Source organism: Caretta caretta, chromosome 9 (genome assembly GCF_965140235.1).
Source record: "Caretta caretta isolate rCarCar2 chromosome 9, rCarCar1.hap1, whole genome shotgun sequence".
In the NCBI taxonomy this organism is placed as follows: domain Eukaryota; kingdom Metazoa; phylum Chordata; order Testudines; family Cheloniidae; genus Caretta; species Caretta caretta.
The window spans coordinates 63,054,948-63,071,717 of NC_134214.1; the positions used below are offsets into that span (position 1 = coordinate 63,054,948).

The 16,770-nt window shown below is 46.6% G+C and overlaps 1 protein-coding gene across 6 annotated transcripts in view; it reads left to right on the plus strand.

Moving 5' to 3' along the window:
* The first annotated feature begins 2,868 nt into the window (after positions 1-2,868).
* The window catches only part of LOC125642866 (uncharacterized), a 59,084-nt gene continuing 45,182 nt past the window's right edge, over positions 2,869-16,770 (plus strand). For 2 of the 6 annotated variants that reach the window (XR_012669958.1, XR_012669959.1), the window contains exon 1: positions 7,292-7,515. Coding sequence is in view for 1 of the 6 variants with exons in the window: in XM_075132385.1 (XP_074988486.1) it covers positions 3,136-3,168 (33 nt within the window). In the remaining 5 variants the exon portion in view is untranslated. Of the gene's footprint in view, positions 3,169-7,291; positions 7,516-16,770 lie in introns of those variants that run through there. The other 4 variants (XM_075132385.1, XR_012669957.1, XR_012669954.1 and 1 more) reach the window with 4 other exon arrangements.

The window sequence follows — 16,770 nt, forward strand, 5'->3', positions numbered from 1 at the left end:
CCCAGCTTTCTCATAGCCATGTATTGCTCTCTATTAGCTGGCTCTCACGCCCAGGCCAAGCTGTGGACTCTGGGCCTAGATGAAAAGCTCTTAGTAGAAACTGCAGTTAAGATCTTACATCCACAGCAAATGGATTTTGGCCCTTCAGAAAACAACATCGTTACATTGGATTTTCAAACATCTAATGAGTAGAAAAGGGTTTCAAATCTTGAGCTCGCTAAGTTTTACAGTGTCCCCCCGAGAGAAGGGAAGGATCCACTTAAATTCTGCACCTCAGTTAAAAGCTGATGGCTCAAAGACGTGTGAGTGCAGATGACTTTATAAAAAAGTGCTGTTAGCTTTGACAGACATTGAATTACTTTCCCCCTTGTCAAACGCCTGACAACTAATATGACCACCAGGTGGCAGCATTGTACTGGGATATATGTGGAAGCCTTTCAGTGAGGAAACCCCAAGGGTTGCTTCTGTGATAGGGTAACCATGTTTTCCCAAAGAGAAAACAGGACACCACAGGGGGTGAGCCCAAGGCCCCCTTGTCTCCCCCCCTCCCCAGTCTGTGGGGCCTGCCTGTTCTCCACATGCATTGGACAGGTCCAAGCCCCACCTGCCTAGGGCTGGCCCGAGACCCCCAAGACCCCCTGCCACCTGCGGCCGGCCCAAGACCCTCTGCCAGCTGCCTGCATGGGGCTGGCCCAGACCCAGCCACTTTCCCAAACCCTCCATCCTGCACAGGGCTGGTGTTGCCTCTCCGCCACCACACACATGTTCCTTCGTGCCTCCCTAGGGGTTGCGCTCCACTTTATTGGCAAAACTGCATTTGTCCAGTTTGCTCTTGCCCAGTGATTATAAGCTGGCAAGAGCAAATGGGACAAATACCCAGTTAATCCAAAAAAGTCGGGAAGGCTGGGACAGGGCTTAAAACAGGGCGTATGTCACACTATTCTGAGAGTAACGCTTATGGCTGTGAGATGACTACTCAGGAGTAAGGTTTGTAGATGAGCGGACTAAATCTTTTAAATATCCGACAGTCCCTGAAGTATTTGGCAAAGGAGCTGAGATCTGAACCAAATTTGCGGAAGTGACTTCTAGTCTCAGCTGGGGTTCGATGAGCCTGTTGAATGCTGAGCTTGAGATGTCTGGAGTGGCGATGGACTAACACTGCAGGACTAGGCTGAACAAAGTATAAAGGAGTCTAAGCAAAGGCGAACGCTGCAGGTGGATGGATCCCTGCCCTCTGGCAGGGGGACAAGATCAGAAAGCTGCTAAGAATAGCAATGCAGAATGGAGGCTATTAACTATCCAAGCATCTAAAGCAGAAGGGGTTTAAGTTGTGAGAGTAACAGAATCAGGCTGAGATTTCCCCCTCTTGCGCACCCCCCACCCTCTGCCCCCCTCCCCAGGTGGTGGCAGTGAAATCTGAAACTGCACACTGGATATGAAAATACTCGCTCTCAGTCCCTAGGGATGAGCTTTCTAGTTTCATGGTGTCTCTTTTTTACTATGCTGAGGCTATAGAGTAAGTCAAGTACGACTGAACTGGTAGCTAAAGGAGCACAATTGTGGCTGTGTATGTTGGTGGCGGAAGAAAGGCTGGGTCTGGGCAATAATATCCTGCAATTTAGCAAGGTATTTTTTTTTTAGGGTGACTGTCCAAAATCAGAGGGGGGACTACTTTGGGGTGGGGTTGGTTGGTAGGCTATTGGAGGAAGGTTGGGTGTGAGGGGGGAGGAGAGGGGTTGCACCCAGCACCCTCCCTGCCACAAGAAAAACCCTGCCTGTTCACTGGACATCCAGTGTCTCCTCTCTAGAAGGCCACCAGGGCTGCTTTGGGTTCCAAGTGACACTGTTCTGTTTTCTTTTATCTTCAGTGAAGCCAATGTTACAAGCTATAAAGGGCAAATTCAAACCATCCATGAGAACTAGAAACCTAGGGAGCAAGGGACAGAGCTGCTGCTGTCAGACTTTGAATGACACACATGACCCTCCAAAACTGAACTCCATTGGGCGAGCCGCTTAAAAACTAAGGGCACTCTGTGGGTTGGACCCTGCACTAGTGGAGTCAAAACATGTCATTGACTTCAGTTGGACTAAGAATGATCGATATGATAGCCCCCCTCACTTCTAGGCCCGAGACTTACTCACATGAGGCTACAAATCTGTAGGATCAGGCCCACAATTATGTATTTGGAAAGACACTGGGTATGTAACTGTTAAGAGTTGAAATATCATTGGCTTTAATTTGTACTCAGAACTTTGCTTAAGGTAAACATAAATGAAAGTAAATAATTGTTCAGTGTGTGTGGTGGAGAACAAATAAGAAAACCTAGTTACTGTACAGTTGTTTTAATTTGCAATGGACAATGCTCTTATCTGTAGCCTATTTGTAATTCATTTCTGAAATGAAAGAAGCCAAACCTAGAGACATCAAAGTATATATTTGTTTGAAGAGTATAAATATATAATTTGAATGGATTTACGAGGTGAAAGATCAGTGTGAAAGCTGGTTGAATTAAATCAATTATTTCATTCATCTTCCTAAATCCTATAGGCAGGGTTTGGAGGATATGGGGGGGTCAAGGGGGCGGGCATTGCCACCCCAAACTGCAAGCCTCAGGCAGGCACCCTGAGTGTGCAGTGTAACGAGTTCTGCAGAGGAGACAGGAGATGGGCTGCTCTCAGCTTGCGCTCCCTGAGGCAGGGAGTCAGAATTTTGTTGTTATAAACAGAGTAATTTAACAGGTGATTCAGAAAAATCCTCCATATCTTTTGGCCCAGAACAATCTCAAACCAAAATCTATTGACACAGTGCAGCCAAGAGGATCTGAGCACCATCATTGCCAGGAGGAGATGGATCGGTCATGTGCTTCGGATGGAAACTGATTCCATCATCAGAGAAGCAATAAGGTGGACAGCTGAAGGCAAACGAAAATAAGGCTGCCCGAAAACAACATGGCGAAGAGCTGTGGAAACCGACCTGCACAACCTGGGGCACAGCTGGGGAAACACTGAAAGACTTTCCAGAAACAGGCAGGAGTGGAGGAGCCTCGTCGCTGCCCTAAATGCCAGAGGCGTAATAGGAACATGATGATGATGATGAAGATAAGAAAGGGCTGTTAGGATGTTTCCTAAAGTTAAATGACCTGTTCCAAGCTTGGTGAACTGCAAAAAGTAAGTAGCCTAAATGATAGAAAGTAATCGTAGATTTTTCTACAATTGTTTCAATGGTTGTATTTGAGAGGTAGTAACAGAGTTACTAATATCTTTCTTTGAGAAGATAACTGATTTTTTAGACAAAGGAAAGCAGTAGATCTAATCTACCTGGATGTCAGTAAGGCATTTGATACAGTTCCACATGGGGAATTATTAGTTAAATTGGAGAAGATGGGGATTAATCTGAGAATCGAAAGGTGGATAAGAAATTGGTTAAAGGGGAGACTACAACAGGTCATACTGAAAGGTGAACTGTTAGGCTAGAGGGAGGTTACTAGTGGAGTTCCTCGGGGATCAGTCTTGGGACCAACCTTTTTTAACATTTTCATTACTGAAGATGGCATAAAAAGTGGGAGTGTGCTAATAAAATTTGCAGATGACACCAAGCTGGGAAGTGTTGCCATTACGGAGGAGGACCAGAATATCATACAAGAAGATCTAGATGACCTTGTAATGTGGAATAATAGAAATGGGATGATATTTAATAGTGCAAGGTCATGCATTTAGGGACTAACAACAAGAATGTTTGCTATAAACTGGGGACAGAGGAGAAAGACCTGGGTGTATTGGCTGATCACAGGATAACTATGAGCTGTCAATGTGATGCAGCTGTGAAAAGGGCTAATGGAGTCTTAGGATGTATCAGGTGAGGTATTTCCAGTAGAGACAGGGAAGTTGGAATTCTAAAAGGCTGTGATAAATGAAGGTGGTTGGGGTAGCTCCCTTTTATGGACACTCAGCCAGCCAGTAGCTACAAAATCCCTCTTAGTAGCTGTTCTCTAATTGCTCTATCTGTAAAGGGTTAAAAAGTCTCACTGCTATGCATAGGTAAAAGGAAGTGAGTGGGCACCTGGCCAAAAGAGCCAATGGGAAGGCTAGAACTTTTTAAAATTGAAACAAGACTTCCCTTTTGTCTGTCTGTTGTTGTTCTTGGGGAGAGGGAGACAGGGAGCAGTTATACTGTGAGAAGCTTGGGCCAGGTATGAAAAATCATTGGTATCTTTCCTAGAAACTACTCATCTAAAACCCCAGATATATAAATAGATCAGGAAATGTCTAGAAAGACGTGATTAAGTTTATCCCTTTTATTTCTTTATGGCTTGTGGATTCCTCTGTGCTAACCCCAGGTGCTTTTGTTTTGGTTGTAACCTTTAAACTGGACTTCAAGAGAGCTATTCTTGATGCTTAATCCTTGTAGTGTTTTTTTTTAATCTAGCAAAAGCCCAAATTCCCAGATGTATTTTCTTCTTTTTTTATTAATAATATTTACCTTTTTAAAGAACAGGATTGGATTTTTGTGTCTTAAGAGGTTTGTGCATGTTCTTTAATTAGCTGGTGGAAACAGCTGATTTCCTAGCTGGTTTAGCCTAGCCAAGCAAAGGCTGAGGGGAGATATGATTGCTCTCTGTAAATACATCAGAGGAATAAACTCGAGGGAGGGAGAGAAGTTATTTAATGTAAGTACCAATATAGACCCCAGAACAAATGGATATAAACTGGCCATCAACAAGTTTAGGCTTGAACTTAGATGAAGGTTTCTGACCATCAGAGGAGTGAAGAGGATGCAGTGGGGGCAAAAAACTTAACTGGCTTCAAGACTGAGCTTGATAAATTTATGGAGGGAATGGTAGGACTAGACTGCCTACAATGGTGTGTGGCCAATCAGTGACTTCCTGTAGCAAAAATCCCCAACAGCCAGTGATGGACACTAGATGGGGTGGGCTCTGAGTTCTCTACAGAGAATTCTTTCCCAGGTATCTGCCTGGTGGGCCTTGCCCAGATGCTCAGGGTCTAACTGATCGCCATATTTGGGGTTGGGAAGGAATTTTCCCCTGGGTCAGATCGGCAGAGTCCCTGGTTTGGGTTTTTTTGCCTTCCTCTCCAGCCTGGGGCATGGGTCACTTGCCGATTTAAACTAGTGTAAACGGTGAATTCCCTAACTTGAAGTCTTTAAACCATGATTTGAGGATGTCAGTAACTCAGCCAGAGGTTGGGGTCTATTGCCGTAGTGGATGGGTGAGGTTCTGTGGCCTGCAATGAGCAGGCGGTCAGACTAGATGATCACGATGGTCCCTTCTGACTTTAGTAAGAGTATCTGAGTAGGAATATACATTACAATTTTAAACCTAACCTGTGTCCATTAAGTCAGTGGTTCTCAAAGCCGGTCTGCCGCTGGTTCAGGGAAAGCCCCTGGCGAGCCGGACCAGTTTGTTTACCTGCCGTGTCCGCAGGTTTGGCCGATCACAGCTCCCACTGGCCACGGTTCGCCGCCCCAGGACAATGGGGGCTGCGGGAAGTGGCGTGGGCCAACGGACGTGCTGGCCACCCTTCCCGCAGTCCCCATTGGCCTGGAGCGGCAAACCGCAGTCAGTGGGAGCCACGATTGGCCAAACCTGTGGACGTGGCAGGTAAACAAACTGGTCCGGCCCACCAGGGGCTTTCCCTGAATAAGCAGCGGACCAGCTTCGAGAACCACTGTGTTAAGTGACAGGTTTCAGAGGAACAGCCGTGTTAGTCTGTATTCGCAAAAAGAAAAGGAGTACTTGTGGCACCTTAGAGACTAACCAATTTATTTGAGCATGAGCTTTCGTGAGCTACAGCTCACTTCATCAGATGAAGTGAGCTGTAGCTCACGAAAGCTCATGCTCAAATAAATTGGTTAGTCTCTAAGGTGCCACAAGTACTCCTTTTCTTTTTGTGTTAAGTGACTTGCCACAAGATGTCAGAAGTTGTTAGTATTAGAGCTGAGTGAGTCTAGTATCTATTTACGTTTCTTTCTTTATATAGAAACTAGATACAGTGCTCCTGTCAGATAACTTAGAAATTATCATCTGAAAAAAACCTAGAGTTTTCAGTTGCCTAAGTAGCCCTAGAATCCCAGTTAAAATTGTCCCCCCATCTATCATGGTGCCCCTGTGGTACACACACACCCTTCACAAACAGTCCCCTTGGCCTGACTGGAGCCACCCTCCAAAAAATATAGAACTCAAACTATGCCTATGCTAAATCCTGCCTCTCTCTCTCTCTCTCTCTCTCTCTTTTTTTCACATTTCTTTCCAGGTTTGAATGCTGCCTTTAATAAACTATCACCTTGTGCCCAGTAAAAACAATCCTTCTTATTTGTACTTTTCAGCTGCTAGAATAGATGTAACTTCACCTGTGTGCCTATTTTTAGATGAGCTGCCTGCCCCCTCTCACTATTTTGAACCCTGTAAAGGGTCTTAGCCAAGAACAACAATGAGCAGGGTTGTAACAGGCAGTGATGGTTGAGAAGATCAGACCCCATCTAGCTGGGGGAGATGCCTAGGGCTCTCTTTCCTGCTATAGCTTTGCAGGGCGAACCCCTCTAGGGCTGTACTTATCAAGGGCAGCTCAAGTCATAGGCGCCAACTCCATGGGTGCTCCAGGGCTGGAGCACCCACAGGGAAAAATTAGCAGGTGCTCTGTACCCACCAGCAGCCAAGTTCTCCCTCCTCGCCTTCTCCCCCCTCCCTCCCAGCGCTTCTTGCCCCCTGCTGCCTAACAGCTGTCTGGCAGGTTTAAGACTTTCGGGGGGAGGGGGAGGAGGAAAAGAGGCAGGGCAGGGGTGGTTACTTGGGGGAATGGGGCGGGGCTAGGATGGGGAAAGGGAGGTGGGGCCGGGACTTTAGGGAAGGGGGAGGGCAAGTCAGCGCCTATGGCTCCAGTACGTCGCAAGGCAGCCTGGCTTGCCTCCCCGCGCGGGAGCGGAGCGCAGTACACTCCCTGCTCCCCAAAAGGGGGGTAACCGCACCCAGGGCAGCAGAAGTAGCCCCATTAAGTCTCCCCTGCCCTCCCCCGGGGTGCTGGGCCGCCCGGCCCGGGGCGAACAAGCCGCAATCCGGCTCGTGGCCAAACACCCGGCGAGGCCCTTGGCAGAGGCTCTCCTGGGAGCCAGGCTGCAGCCCCACAGCGGCGCTGGACGAGCGGGCCTGGATCCGGGCTCCTCCCCCCACCCCAGCTCCAGGGGCGGGGACTCCCAGCAGCAGGTGGCGCAAAGTCTGGGACTGACCGCGCCGAGCCAGGCCCCCCCGCGCCCATTGCAGACCCGCCGCCGCCGGGGGTAGCGAGGAGTCAATGGTCGCGGCCGAAGTGGGGTCCCGCCGGCCCTGGGAGCCGCCTCGCGCGGGGCAGCGCCCGGCAACTCGCAGCCCCCAGCCCCGACCCGCCCGCAAGAGGCGTTCCGAGCTTCCCGGCCCATGTGCGTCCGGAGGGAAGTCAGCACAGCGACTGGACTCGTCAGGCAGCTGGTTAATCCCCCGCCCCGAAGCTGTCCGAAGCTGAAAGGTTAAGCAAGAGATTGCAGGTGTCATGCCTGGAAAATTACTATAGCAGAACCCCCCCCCCCCACTCCCCCCATTCTTCCACTTACTAGCAAACACCCCCTGACCCCACAGGGAACCCTCAACCCGCAGAATTTGGGAGAGGTCGGGGTACAGCTGGTTAGCCCCGACCCCAACATTGCTGCGCAAATGTTGAGCTGTTGTATGCCGAAGTGAGCTGTAGCCAACCAAAGCTTAGGCTGTAATAAATTTCAGAGTAGCAGCCTTGTTAGTCTGTATTCGCAAAACGAAAAGGAGTACTTGTGGCACCTTAGAGAGATTAACAAATAAATTTGTAATCTCTAAAGTGCCACAATTACTCCCTGTTCTTTTAACTTCTCAAGAGGCACATGTTGGATGGGTGAACTCCTACATGCTGTTAGGGAATTGTTACCACGTGTAAGGGGACTGTTGCCCCCTTACTAACATTCAGTGGGGGTGTTTTGGTTGGCTAGCGCTCAGTACTAAAAGGGGAAGGGTCTATGGGAAACAAGGACCCTGAGACCGATAGTCTCAGGAACAATGGCCAATGCTCCAGGTCAGCCTGAATGACAGGGCGAGCAGCCTAATCAGGGAGTCAGGAGGCCAGGGAGGTCCCATCCTCCATGTGAGCTGGATTTGCCTGGGTCAGACAGAGTGGGGCTGAGCTAAGGAGAAAGCAGGGGTCCAAGCTAAGCTGGGGAGCAGAGCTGTGCCAGATCCAGAGGGACCAGAAAAGCAGCCCAGAGAGAGCAGACCCTGTCCTGGGAGCAGAGCTGCAGCGCCAAAGCCAGAGGCACAGCCCAGAGAGAGCAGACGTGCCCTGGGAGCAGAGCTGCAGCAACCGGAGCCAGAGGGGCCAGAAAAGCAGCCCATGAAGCAGGTCAGTGCTGGGAGCAGAGTCCCAGAAGCAGCCTGCAGAGCAGACCTGTCCTGGGAGCAGAGCTGCAGCAACCAGAGGCAGAGGGGCCAAAGAAGCAGCCCAGGGAGCTGGAGGCAGAGCAGCAGCCGCAGTGCAGAGACAGAGTGGGGCAGCTGGGGCTGGAGCAGTCCGGGGCTGGGTGCGGTGAACAGCTGGGGAGAACGAGGGGGACCATGAGCAGCAGGCCCAGCACAGGGAGACGCCTCAGCCAAGAGGCTCTGCAGGCCAGGCTTGGATCATAATCCCAACAGGGCGGGGGCGACACTGGGAAGAAGGGTCCTACCACTTAGAGCCTGAGAGCGTGTGGCCACCACCAAAGCAAGTGTCCAACCCACAGCATCCCTGCAGCACAGCCAGGGCCTGAGAAGAAGGCCTGGGACTTACAAGGAACAGACTGTGAAGTGCCCTGACATTCCAGAGACAGTTTGTGATAGGTTTCAGAGTAGCAGCCATGTTAGTCTGTATTCGCAAAAAGAAAAGCAGTACTTGTGGCACCTTAGAGACTAACAAATTTATTTGAGCATAAGCTTTCGTGAGCTACAGCTCACTTCATCGTGATGTGATGTTCCCTGCCACAGAGCGGGGTGATGTGTTTCCTTTAACCTTTCCCATTTTTCCTTATTCTTTTTAAAATTAATTGTTGATTTAATAACTTGCATTTGCTTTAACTTGTATGTAATGGTCAGTGGGTCAGAGAAGTGCCCAGTGCAGAGAGAGTACTCCGGAGTGGAGACACCCTAGCCCCTGTCCTAGGTGACCACAGCAGGGTTGGGGGTCGAGCCCCCCCAGTAATCCTGGGCCCAGCCTTGTTGGGGTTACGAGAATTTTGCCAGACAGGAGAGTGGAAGGGGAGTCCTCAAGGGCAGGGAGGCCACGGGTAAAGGAAGTGGGAGTAAGGACTCCGATCCTTTCACTAGCCCACTTCACCAGGGTAGTGCAGAAGCCAGGAAGGTTCCCCACAATAGCAGGACTATTCCCCCACTTACACACGTTTGGACATCTGCCCCGATTAAACCAGTGTGACAGGCGCTAGCATGGCTGTGTTGTACCATTGGTTTTTCAGCCACGTTTCATGTCCTTTTTATAAAACTGCTCTTCAAAGGACACAGAAACAAAAATGGCACATCATGGGGCTTGATTATTGATGATCTCAAGACTTCCAGCCTTCTGATATTTGCTCAGTATACACATTAAAAATGGAATCTTTTATGTTTTAATCTGCAAAAACTAACCAGGGATTGAGAGTCCAGTTTGATTCTTCCTAGCTAGCCTATCTTCCCCAGCTGTAAAAGTTCTGCATCTGGCACTTAGTTAATAATTTTGCTGCGGATGCATGAGGCAGGATAGACTCCAGATCTCTCTTTCTGAGCGTGTTGGGTCCGCAGGGCAAACAAGTTAAAATAGTTTACATCTGTCATTGAAGTCAGCAGACCTGCATCTGAATAGGCAAGTAGATCTTCTGAGTGAGAAGGCACCATTTTTACATTGTAGCTTTTCTCTGGAAAATAATATGACCTGCAGCTGGAGGTGCATAAATGTATTTGATATGTTGTATTTATATTTGAATGATGTAAACACATTTTAACATCAACGTTTTCTTATAAAAGATGTACAGTCATCCTAAAGTGTTATTGGTGGTGAGCTGATGCTGTTTAAATCAAATGACTCATGACAACCTTCAGTCCTTAGAAACACAATTGGGTGGAGTGGAAGTAATGTATGTCAAATGGGGAAGGATGCACATGCCAGGACTACACAGATCTAGTGGATAAGGTATTGGACTGGAGTGCAGGTGTGTTGGGTTCTATTCCTGGATCTGCTTCTGCCCTTCTGTGTGAACCTTGGCAAGTCACTTCACTGCTGTGTGCCTCAGTTTCCCCAGCTATAAAATGTGGATAACAATACTAATCAACTTCTCCCATAGCCTGATGATGGAAAAACTCTTTAAGAGCTAAGTATTATTATTATTAGGGCTGTCAATCACAGTTAACTCACCCGATGAATGCAAACAAATTAATCACAATTTAAAAAATCAGAATTAATTGCAAAGTTAAACCAACTGAAATTTATTAAATATTTTGAATATTTTTCTACATTTTCATATATATTGTATTCTGTGTTGTAATTGAAATCAAAGTGTATATTATTTATTATAAACATTTGCACCGTAAAAATAATAAACAAAAGAAATAGTGTTTTTCAATTCACCTCATACCAGTACTGTAGTGCAATCTCTTTGTGGTGCAAATGCAATTTACAAATGCAGATTTTCTGTGTGTGTGTGTGTCACATAACTGCACTCAATAGCAAAACAGTGTGAAACTTCAGAGCCTACAAGTCCATTCGGTTCTACTTCTTGTTCAGCCAATCACTAAGACAAACAAGTTTGTTTACATTTACAGGAGATAATGCTGCCCGCTTCTTATTTACGTCACCTGAAAGTGAGAACAGGCATTTGCATAGCACTTTTGTAACCAGCATTGCAAGGTATTTACATGCCAGATATGCTAAACATTTATATGCCCCTTCATACTTTAGCCACCATTCCAGAGGACATGTGTCCATGCTGTTGAAGCTCATTAAAAAAATGTGTTAATCAAATTTGTGACTGAACTCCTTGGGGAGAATTATATGTCTCCTGCTCTGTTTTACCATCATTCTGCCATATATTTCGTGTTATAGCAGTCTCGGATGATGACTCAGCACATGTTGTTCGTTTTAAGAACATTTGCACTGCAGATTTCACAAAATGCAAAGAAGGTAGGATTTCTAAAGATAGCTAAAGCACTCAACCCAAAGATTAAGAATCTGAAGTGCCTTCCAAAAATCTGAGAGGAAGCGGGTGTGCAGCATGCTTTCAGAAGTCATAGAAGAGCAACACTCGAATGCGGAAAGTACAGAACCCAAACCGCCAAAAAAGAAAATCAACCTTCTGCTGGTGGCATCTGACTCAGATAATGAAAATGAACATGCATCGGTTCGCAATGCTTTGGATAGTTATTGAGCAGAACCCATCATCAGCATGGATGCATGTCCCCTGGAATGGTGGTTGAAGCATGAAGGGATCTATGAATTTTTAGGTTTCAGAGTAGCAGCCGTGTTAGTCTGTATTCGCAAAAAGAAAAGGAGGACTTGTGGCACCTTAGAGACTAACCAATTTATTTGAGCATAAGCTTTCATGAGCTACAGCTCACTTCATCGGATGCATAAAGTGGAGAATACAGTGAGGAGATTTATATACACACAGACCGTGAAAAAATGGGTGTTTATCATACACATTGTAAGGAGAGCGATCACTTAAGATGAGCTATTACCAGCAGGAGAGTGGAGTGGGGGGAGAGAAAACCTTTTGAAGTGATAATCAAGGTGGGGCATTTCTAGCACATTTCCAGGAGTTAACAAGAACGTCTGAGGAACAGTGGGGGGATGGGGGGGAGGAATAAACAAGGGGAAATAGTTTTACTTTGTATAATGACTCAACCACTCCCAGTCTCTATTCAAGCCTAAGTTAATTGTATCCAATTTGCAAATTAATTGTCCTCACCCATAACTATTTTACATTTGGGGACAATGTATACCTTCAAACCAGCGGCACTGCTATGCGTACCCGCATGGCCCCACAGTACGCCAACATTTTTATGGCTGACTTAGAACAACGCTTCCTCAGCTCTCGTCCCCTAATGCCCATACTCTATTTGCGCTACATTGATGACATCTTCATCATCTGGACCCATGGAAAAGAAGCTCTTGAGAAATTCCACCATGATTTCAACAATTTCCATCCCACCATCAACCTCAGCCTGGACCAGTCCACACAAGAGATCCACTTCCTGGACACTACAGTGCTAATAAGCAATGGTCACATAAACACCACCCTATACCGGAAACCTACTGACCGCTATTCCTACCTACATCCCTCCAGCTTTCACCCAGACCACACCACACGATCCATTGTCTACAGCCAAGGTCTATGATACAACCGCATTTGCTCCAACCCCTCAGACAGAGACAAACACCTACAACATCTCTATCAAGCATTCTTACAACTACAATACCCACCTGCTGAAGTGAAGAAACAGATTGACAGAGCCAGAAGAGTACCCAGAAGTCACCTACTACAGGACAGGCCCAACAAAGAAAATAACAGAACGCCGCTAGCTGTCACCTTCAGCCCCCAACTAAAACCTCTCCAACGCATTATCAAGGATCTACAACCTATCCTGAAGGACAACCCATCACTCTCACAGATCTTGGGAGACAGGCCAGTCCTTGACTACAGACAGCCCCCCAACCTGAAGCAAATACCAGCACCTCTCACCTCTCACCAGCACCTCTAACCCAGGAACCTATCCTTGCAACAAGCCCATTGCCAACTGTGCCCACATATCTATTCAGGGGATACCATCATAGGGCCTAATCACATCAGCCACACTATCAGAGGCTCGTTCACCTGCACATCTACTAATGCGATATATGCCATCATGTGCCAGCAATGCCGCTCTGCCATGTACATTGGTCAAACTGGACAGTCTCTATGTAAAAGAATAAATGGACACAAATCAGATGTCAAGAATTATAACATTCATAAACCAGACGGAGAACACTTCAATCTCTCTGGTCACTCGATTTCTCACCTAAAAGTGACTATTCTTGAACAAAAAAACTTCAAAAACAGACTCCAATGAGAGACTGCTGAATTGGAATTAATTTGCAAATTGGATACAATTAACTTAGACTTGAATAGAGACTGGGATAATTGAGTCACTATACAAAGTAAAACTATTTCCCCTTGTTTATTCCTGCTCTGCCCCCCCCCCCCCCCCCCCGCCCCGCACTGTTCCTCAGATGTTCTTGTTAATTCCTGGAAATGTGCTGGAAATGCCCCACCTTGATTATCACTTCAAAAGGTTTTCTCTCCCCCCACCCCACACTCCTGCTGGTAATAACTCATCTTAAGTGATCGCTCTCCTTACAATGTGTATGATAAACACCCATTTTTTCACGGTCTGTGTGTATATAAATCTCCCCACCGTATTTTCCACTGCATGCATCCGACGAAGTGAGCTGTAGCTCACGAAAGCTTATGCTCAAATAAATTAGTTAGTCTCTAAGGTGCCACAAGTATTTTTACGAATTTTTAGTGCATCTGGCACGTAAACAACTTGTGATGCCGGCTACAACAGTGGCATGCGAATGCTTGTTCTCACTTTCAGGTGACATAAACAAGAAGTGGGCAGCATTATCTTCTGCAAATGGAAACAAACTTGTTTGTCTGAACAAAAAGTATGACTGAGTGGACTTGCGGGCTCTAAAATTTTGCATTGTTTTATTTTTTAATGCATTTTTGTACATAATTCTACATCTGTAATTTCAACGTTCATGATAAAGAGATTGCACTACAGTACTTGTATTTGGTGAATTGAAAAATACTATTTTGTTTTTTACAGTGCAAATATTTGTAATAAAAAATAAATATAAAGTGAGCACTGTGCTCTTTGCATTCTGTGTTGTAATTGAAATCAATATATTTGAAAATGTAGAAAATATCCAAAAATATTTAAATAAATGGTATTCTATTAGTGGTTAACTTTAACTGTGTTTCAGTAGAACCTATGCTTAGTGAGGCAAAACTGATTTTACATCCTTGTTCTGGTGTATCTGGGAGGACAGGAGACAGGGTTTGATGTTCTGCTAGAGAGGAGCCTAGGGTAACATCTTGGGGTGTGAGCAAACCTTGCCAAGAGAGAGACAGTGTCAGATCCACACCAGTTGTCAAAGCAATCTATGATTATATCACATGGAAATAAAGCTGGAAATAACAATGAGGTCATCTCATCTGTCTCCCTGCCAGTACAGGAGTAGTCCCTACAGCACACTAGCTATTACATGGTCCAGCCTTATTTTAAGTGTGCCAAGCAATGGGGCTTCTGACTCTTCTCTTCACTGGGCTGTGGAACAGACAACTGTCAGCCAAAAACCTTTCCTGCTCTTTAAGTTTTGATTATCAATTTTTAGTTTAATCCTGTTGCTTCTAGTTAACTCCTTGCAGCACCATGGAGAATGACAGTGTGCTGGGTATTATTTTTTATAAATATCATCTGCCCCTCAGTTTGCCCGTTTGTATTATCCCGCCTGAATGCATAGAGTTAAATCAAAGGAGGCTGTTAAGGAGAAACTGAAAGGGAATGAAACAATGGTAAAAATCTACTCAAATGCCCAAGTGTCTTGTGTGGGAGGGGAACAGGAGGGCAGGGAAATGAGTGAATGGCATTGAATCCTCTGGAAAACTCTCTGTATGAACTCCGTGTGTTTACTCAAAGGTGGAAAATGGGCAGGAGAGAGTTTGGCAAGGTGTGGCAGGAAGTGGACGGGAAATAGCAGAAACTCAACAGAAACTCAACAAAACATTCCTTAGCTAAACTGTGGGGAAATTCCAGTGGGAACTAATGCAGATTGTGACATATGGGCGGAGAGGGGAAGTCTCTAGGGCCATGCTACCCCATTCCAGGGGTTGTACGGACCAGTCAGACCCATCAGAAAAAGAAAGCAAACACTTAGAGGAAGAAAGTGGCCTGGGACTAGTAATTTGTGGTTTGTGAAGAAACCCAGGCTGATGACTATCTAGGATCAGGAACGGGAGCCTTGAAGAGTGGGTGGGTGGGTGAAAGTTCCCTTATTTGTTCAACCAGAAGGAACCCTTGGAAAGTGGGGTCACAGGGCTGTAAGAGTGGTTAGGCCTCTACACCAGGTCAGGATGTAAGCAGACTCCTCCTTCATGACAGGGAGAGATGATGGTGGGAACTGGGGCTGCTGACAGATTCTCTCCGAGCCAGGGCAGTTCTGTTTATATTTTGGACACTGACAGCCAGATCTGTAACTCCAGCAGTAACGTCACAAAGGAACTGGCTTGTGGGAGAGGGTTTTTTTAACTTTAATGTCAGGCTGTAGTTTATTTGTTTTGGACTCTGAGTGCCATGCCTCAGAATATCTCAGCAGATATGTCTGGGAGAAAGAAAAACATAGGAATAGTTTGACTTCTATATTGGCGGGGGGGGGGGGGCAGGATGTAACTTGACTTCTATATTGGGGGTTGCACCCCCCCAATACCTGCCCCCCTTGGGTTTTCAGGGTGCGATGGTCTCTGGGGGCAGAGCCAGCATGGGCTCGGAGGCTGCCGGGAGTGGAAATTGGCATGGCCATGGCGGATGTTGATACTGACCCACAGGCTGGGTGGCCCGCTGAACTGAGTCAGGGTGGAGAAGATGCTTCTTCCCTGAGCCCTGCCATGCAGGGCTGGTCCCTGTGAACGTTCCTCTGCAACCCACCTAGGGGTCATGCCCCACAGGTTGAAAACCTGTGGTATACAGTTTTGAGGGGGGGGGGGAATGCCCATACATGCCCCTGCAATCTCTGCCCATGAGGAAAAGTTTCTTTCTTTTTTCTTTGAAAGAACTCCATAGGCACAGCCCTCTGCGAATGCTAGTCTGCCATACTGATCCTCTGAGCATTAACTCCCTGTTATTCCACTTTGTATGGTCAAACTTCCTTAGGGAATGGCGGGGGCTGGCACAGGGCGAAAGGCATTGGTGCTGGTAGAGGGTTTGGTCCTCATTGATGATGCTCCAGACCTCCACTGATGTGTTAGCTGATGAGTCCCAGGGATTTCAGAAGAGCCCTGCCTCCAGCCATATCAACGTATTGCCTAAATCAAGTTCTCCCTCTCCACTGCAATTATAGAATCATAGAACTGGAAGGGACCTTGAGAGGTCATCTAGTCCAGTCCCCTGCACTCAAGACAGGGCTAAGTATTAACTAGAACATCCCTGACAGGTGTCTGTCCAGTCTGCTTTTAAAAACCTCCAATGATGGAGATTCCACAACCTCCCTCGGCAATTTATTTCAGTGCTTAACCACCCTGACAGAAAGATTTTCCTAATGTCCAACCTAAACAGCCTTTGCTGCAATTTAAGCCCATTGCTTCTTGTCCTCTCCTCAGAGGTTAATGAGAACAGTTTTCTCCCTCCTCCTTGTAACAACCTTTTATGTATTTTGAAAACTGTCATCATGTCTGCCCCCCCCAAGTCTTCTCTTCTCCAGGCTAAACAAACCCATTTTTTTCCCTCTTAGGTCATGTTTTCTAGGCCTTTCATCATTTTTTTTGTTCTCCTCTGGACTTTCTCCAATTCGTCCACATCTTTCCTGAAATGTGGCACCCGGAACTGCACACAATACTCCAGCTGGGTCCTGAGTAGAGCGGAAGAATGACTTCTCATGTCTTGCTTACAACACTCCTGCTGTTGTGGGAAGTTATGGAGGGGT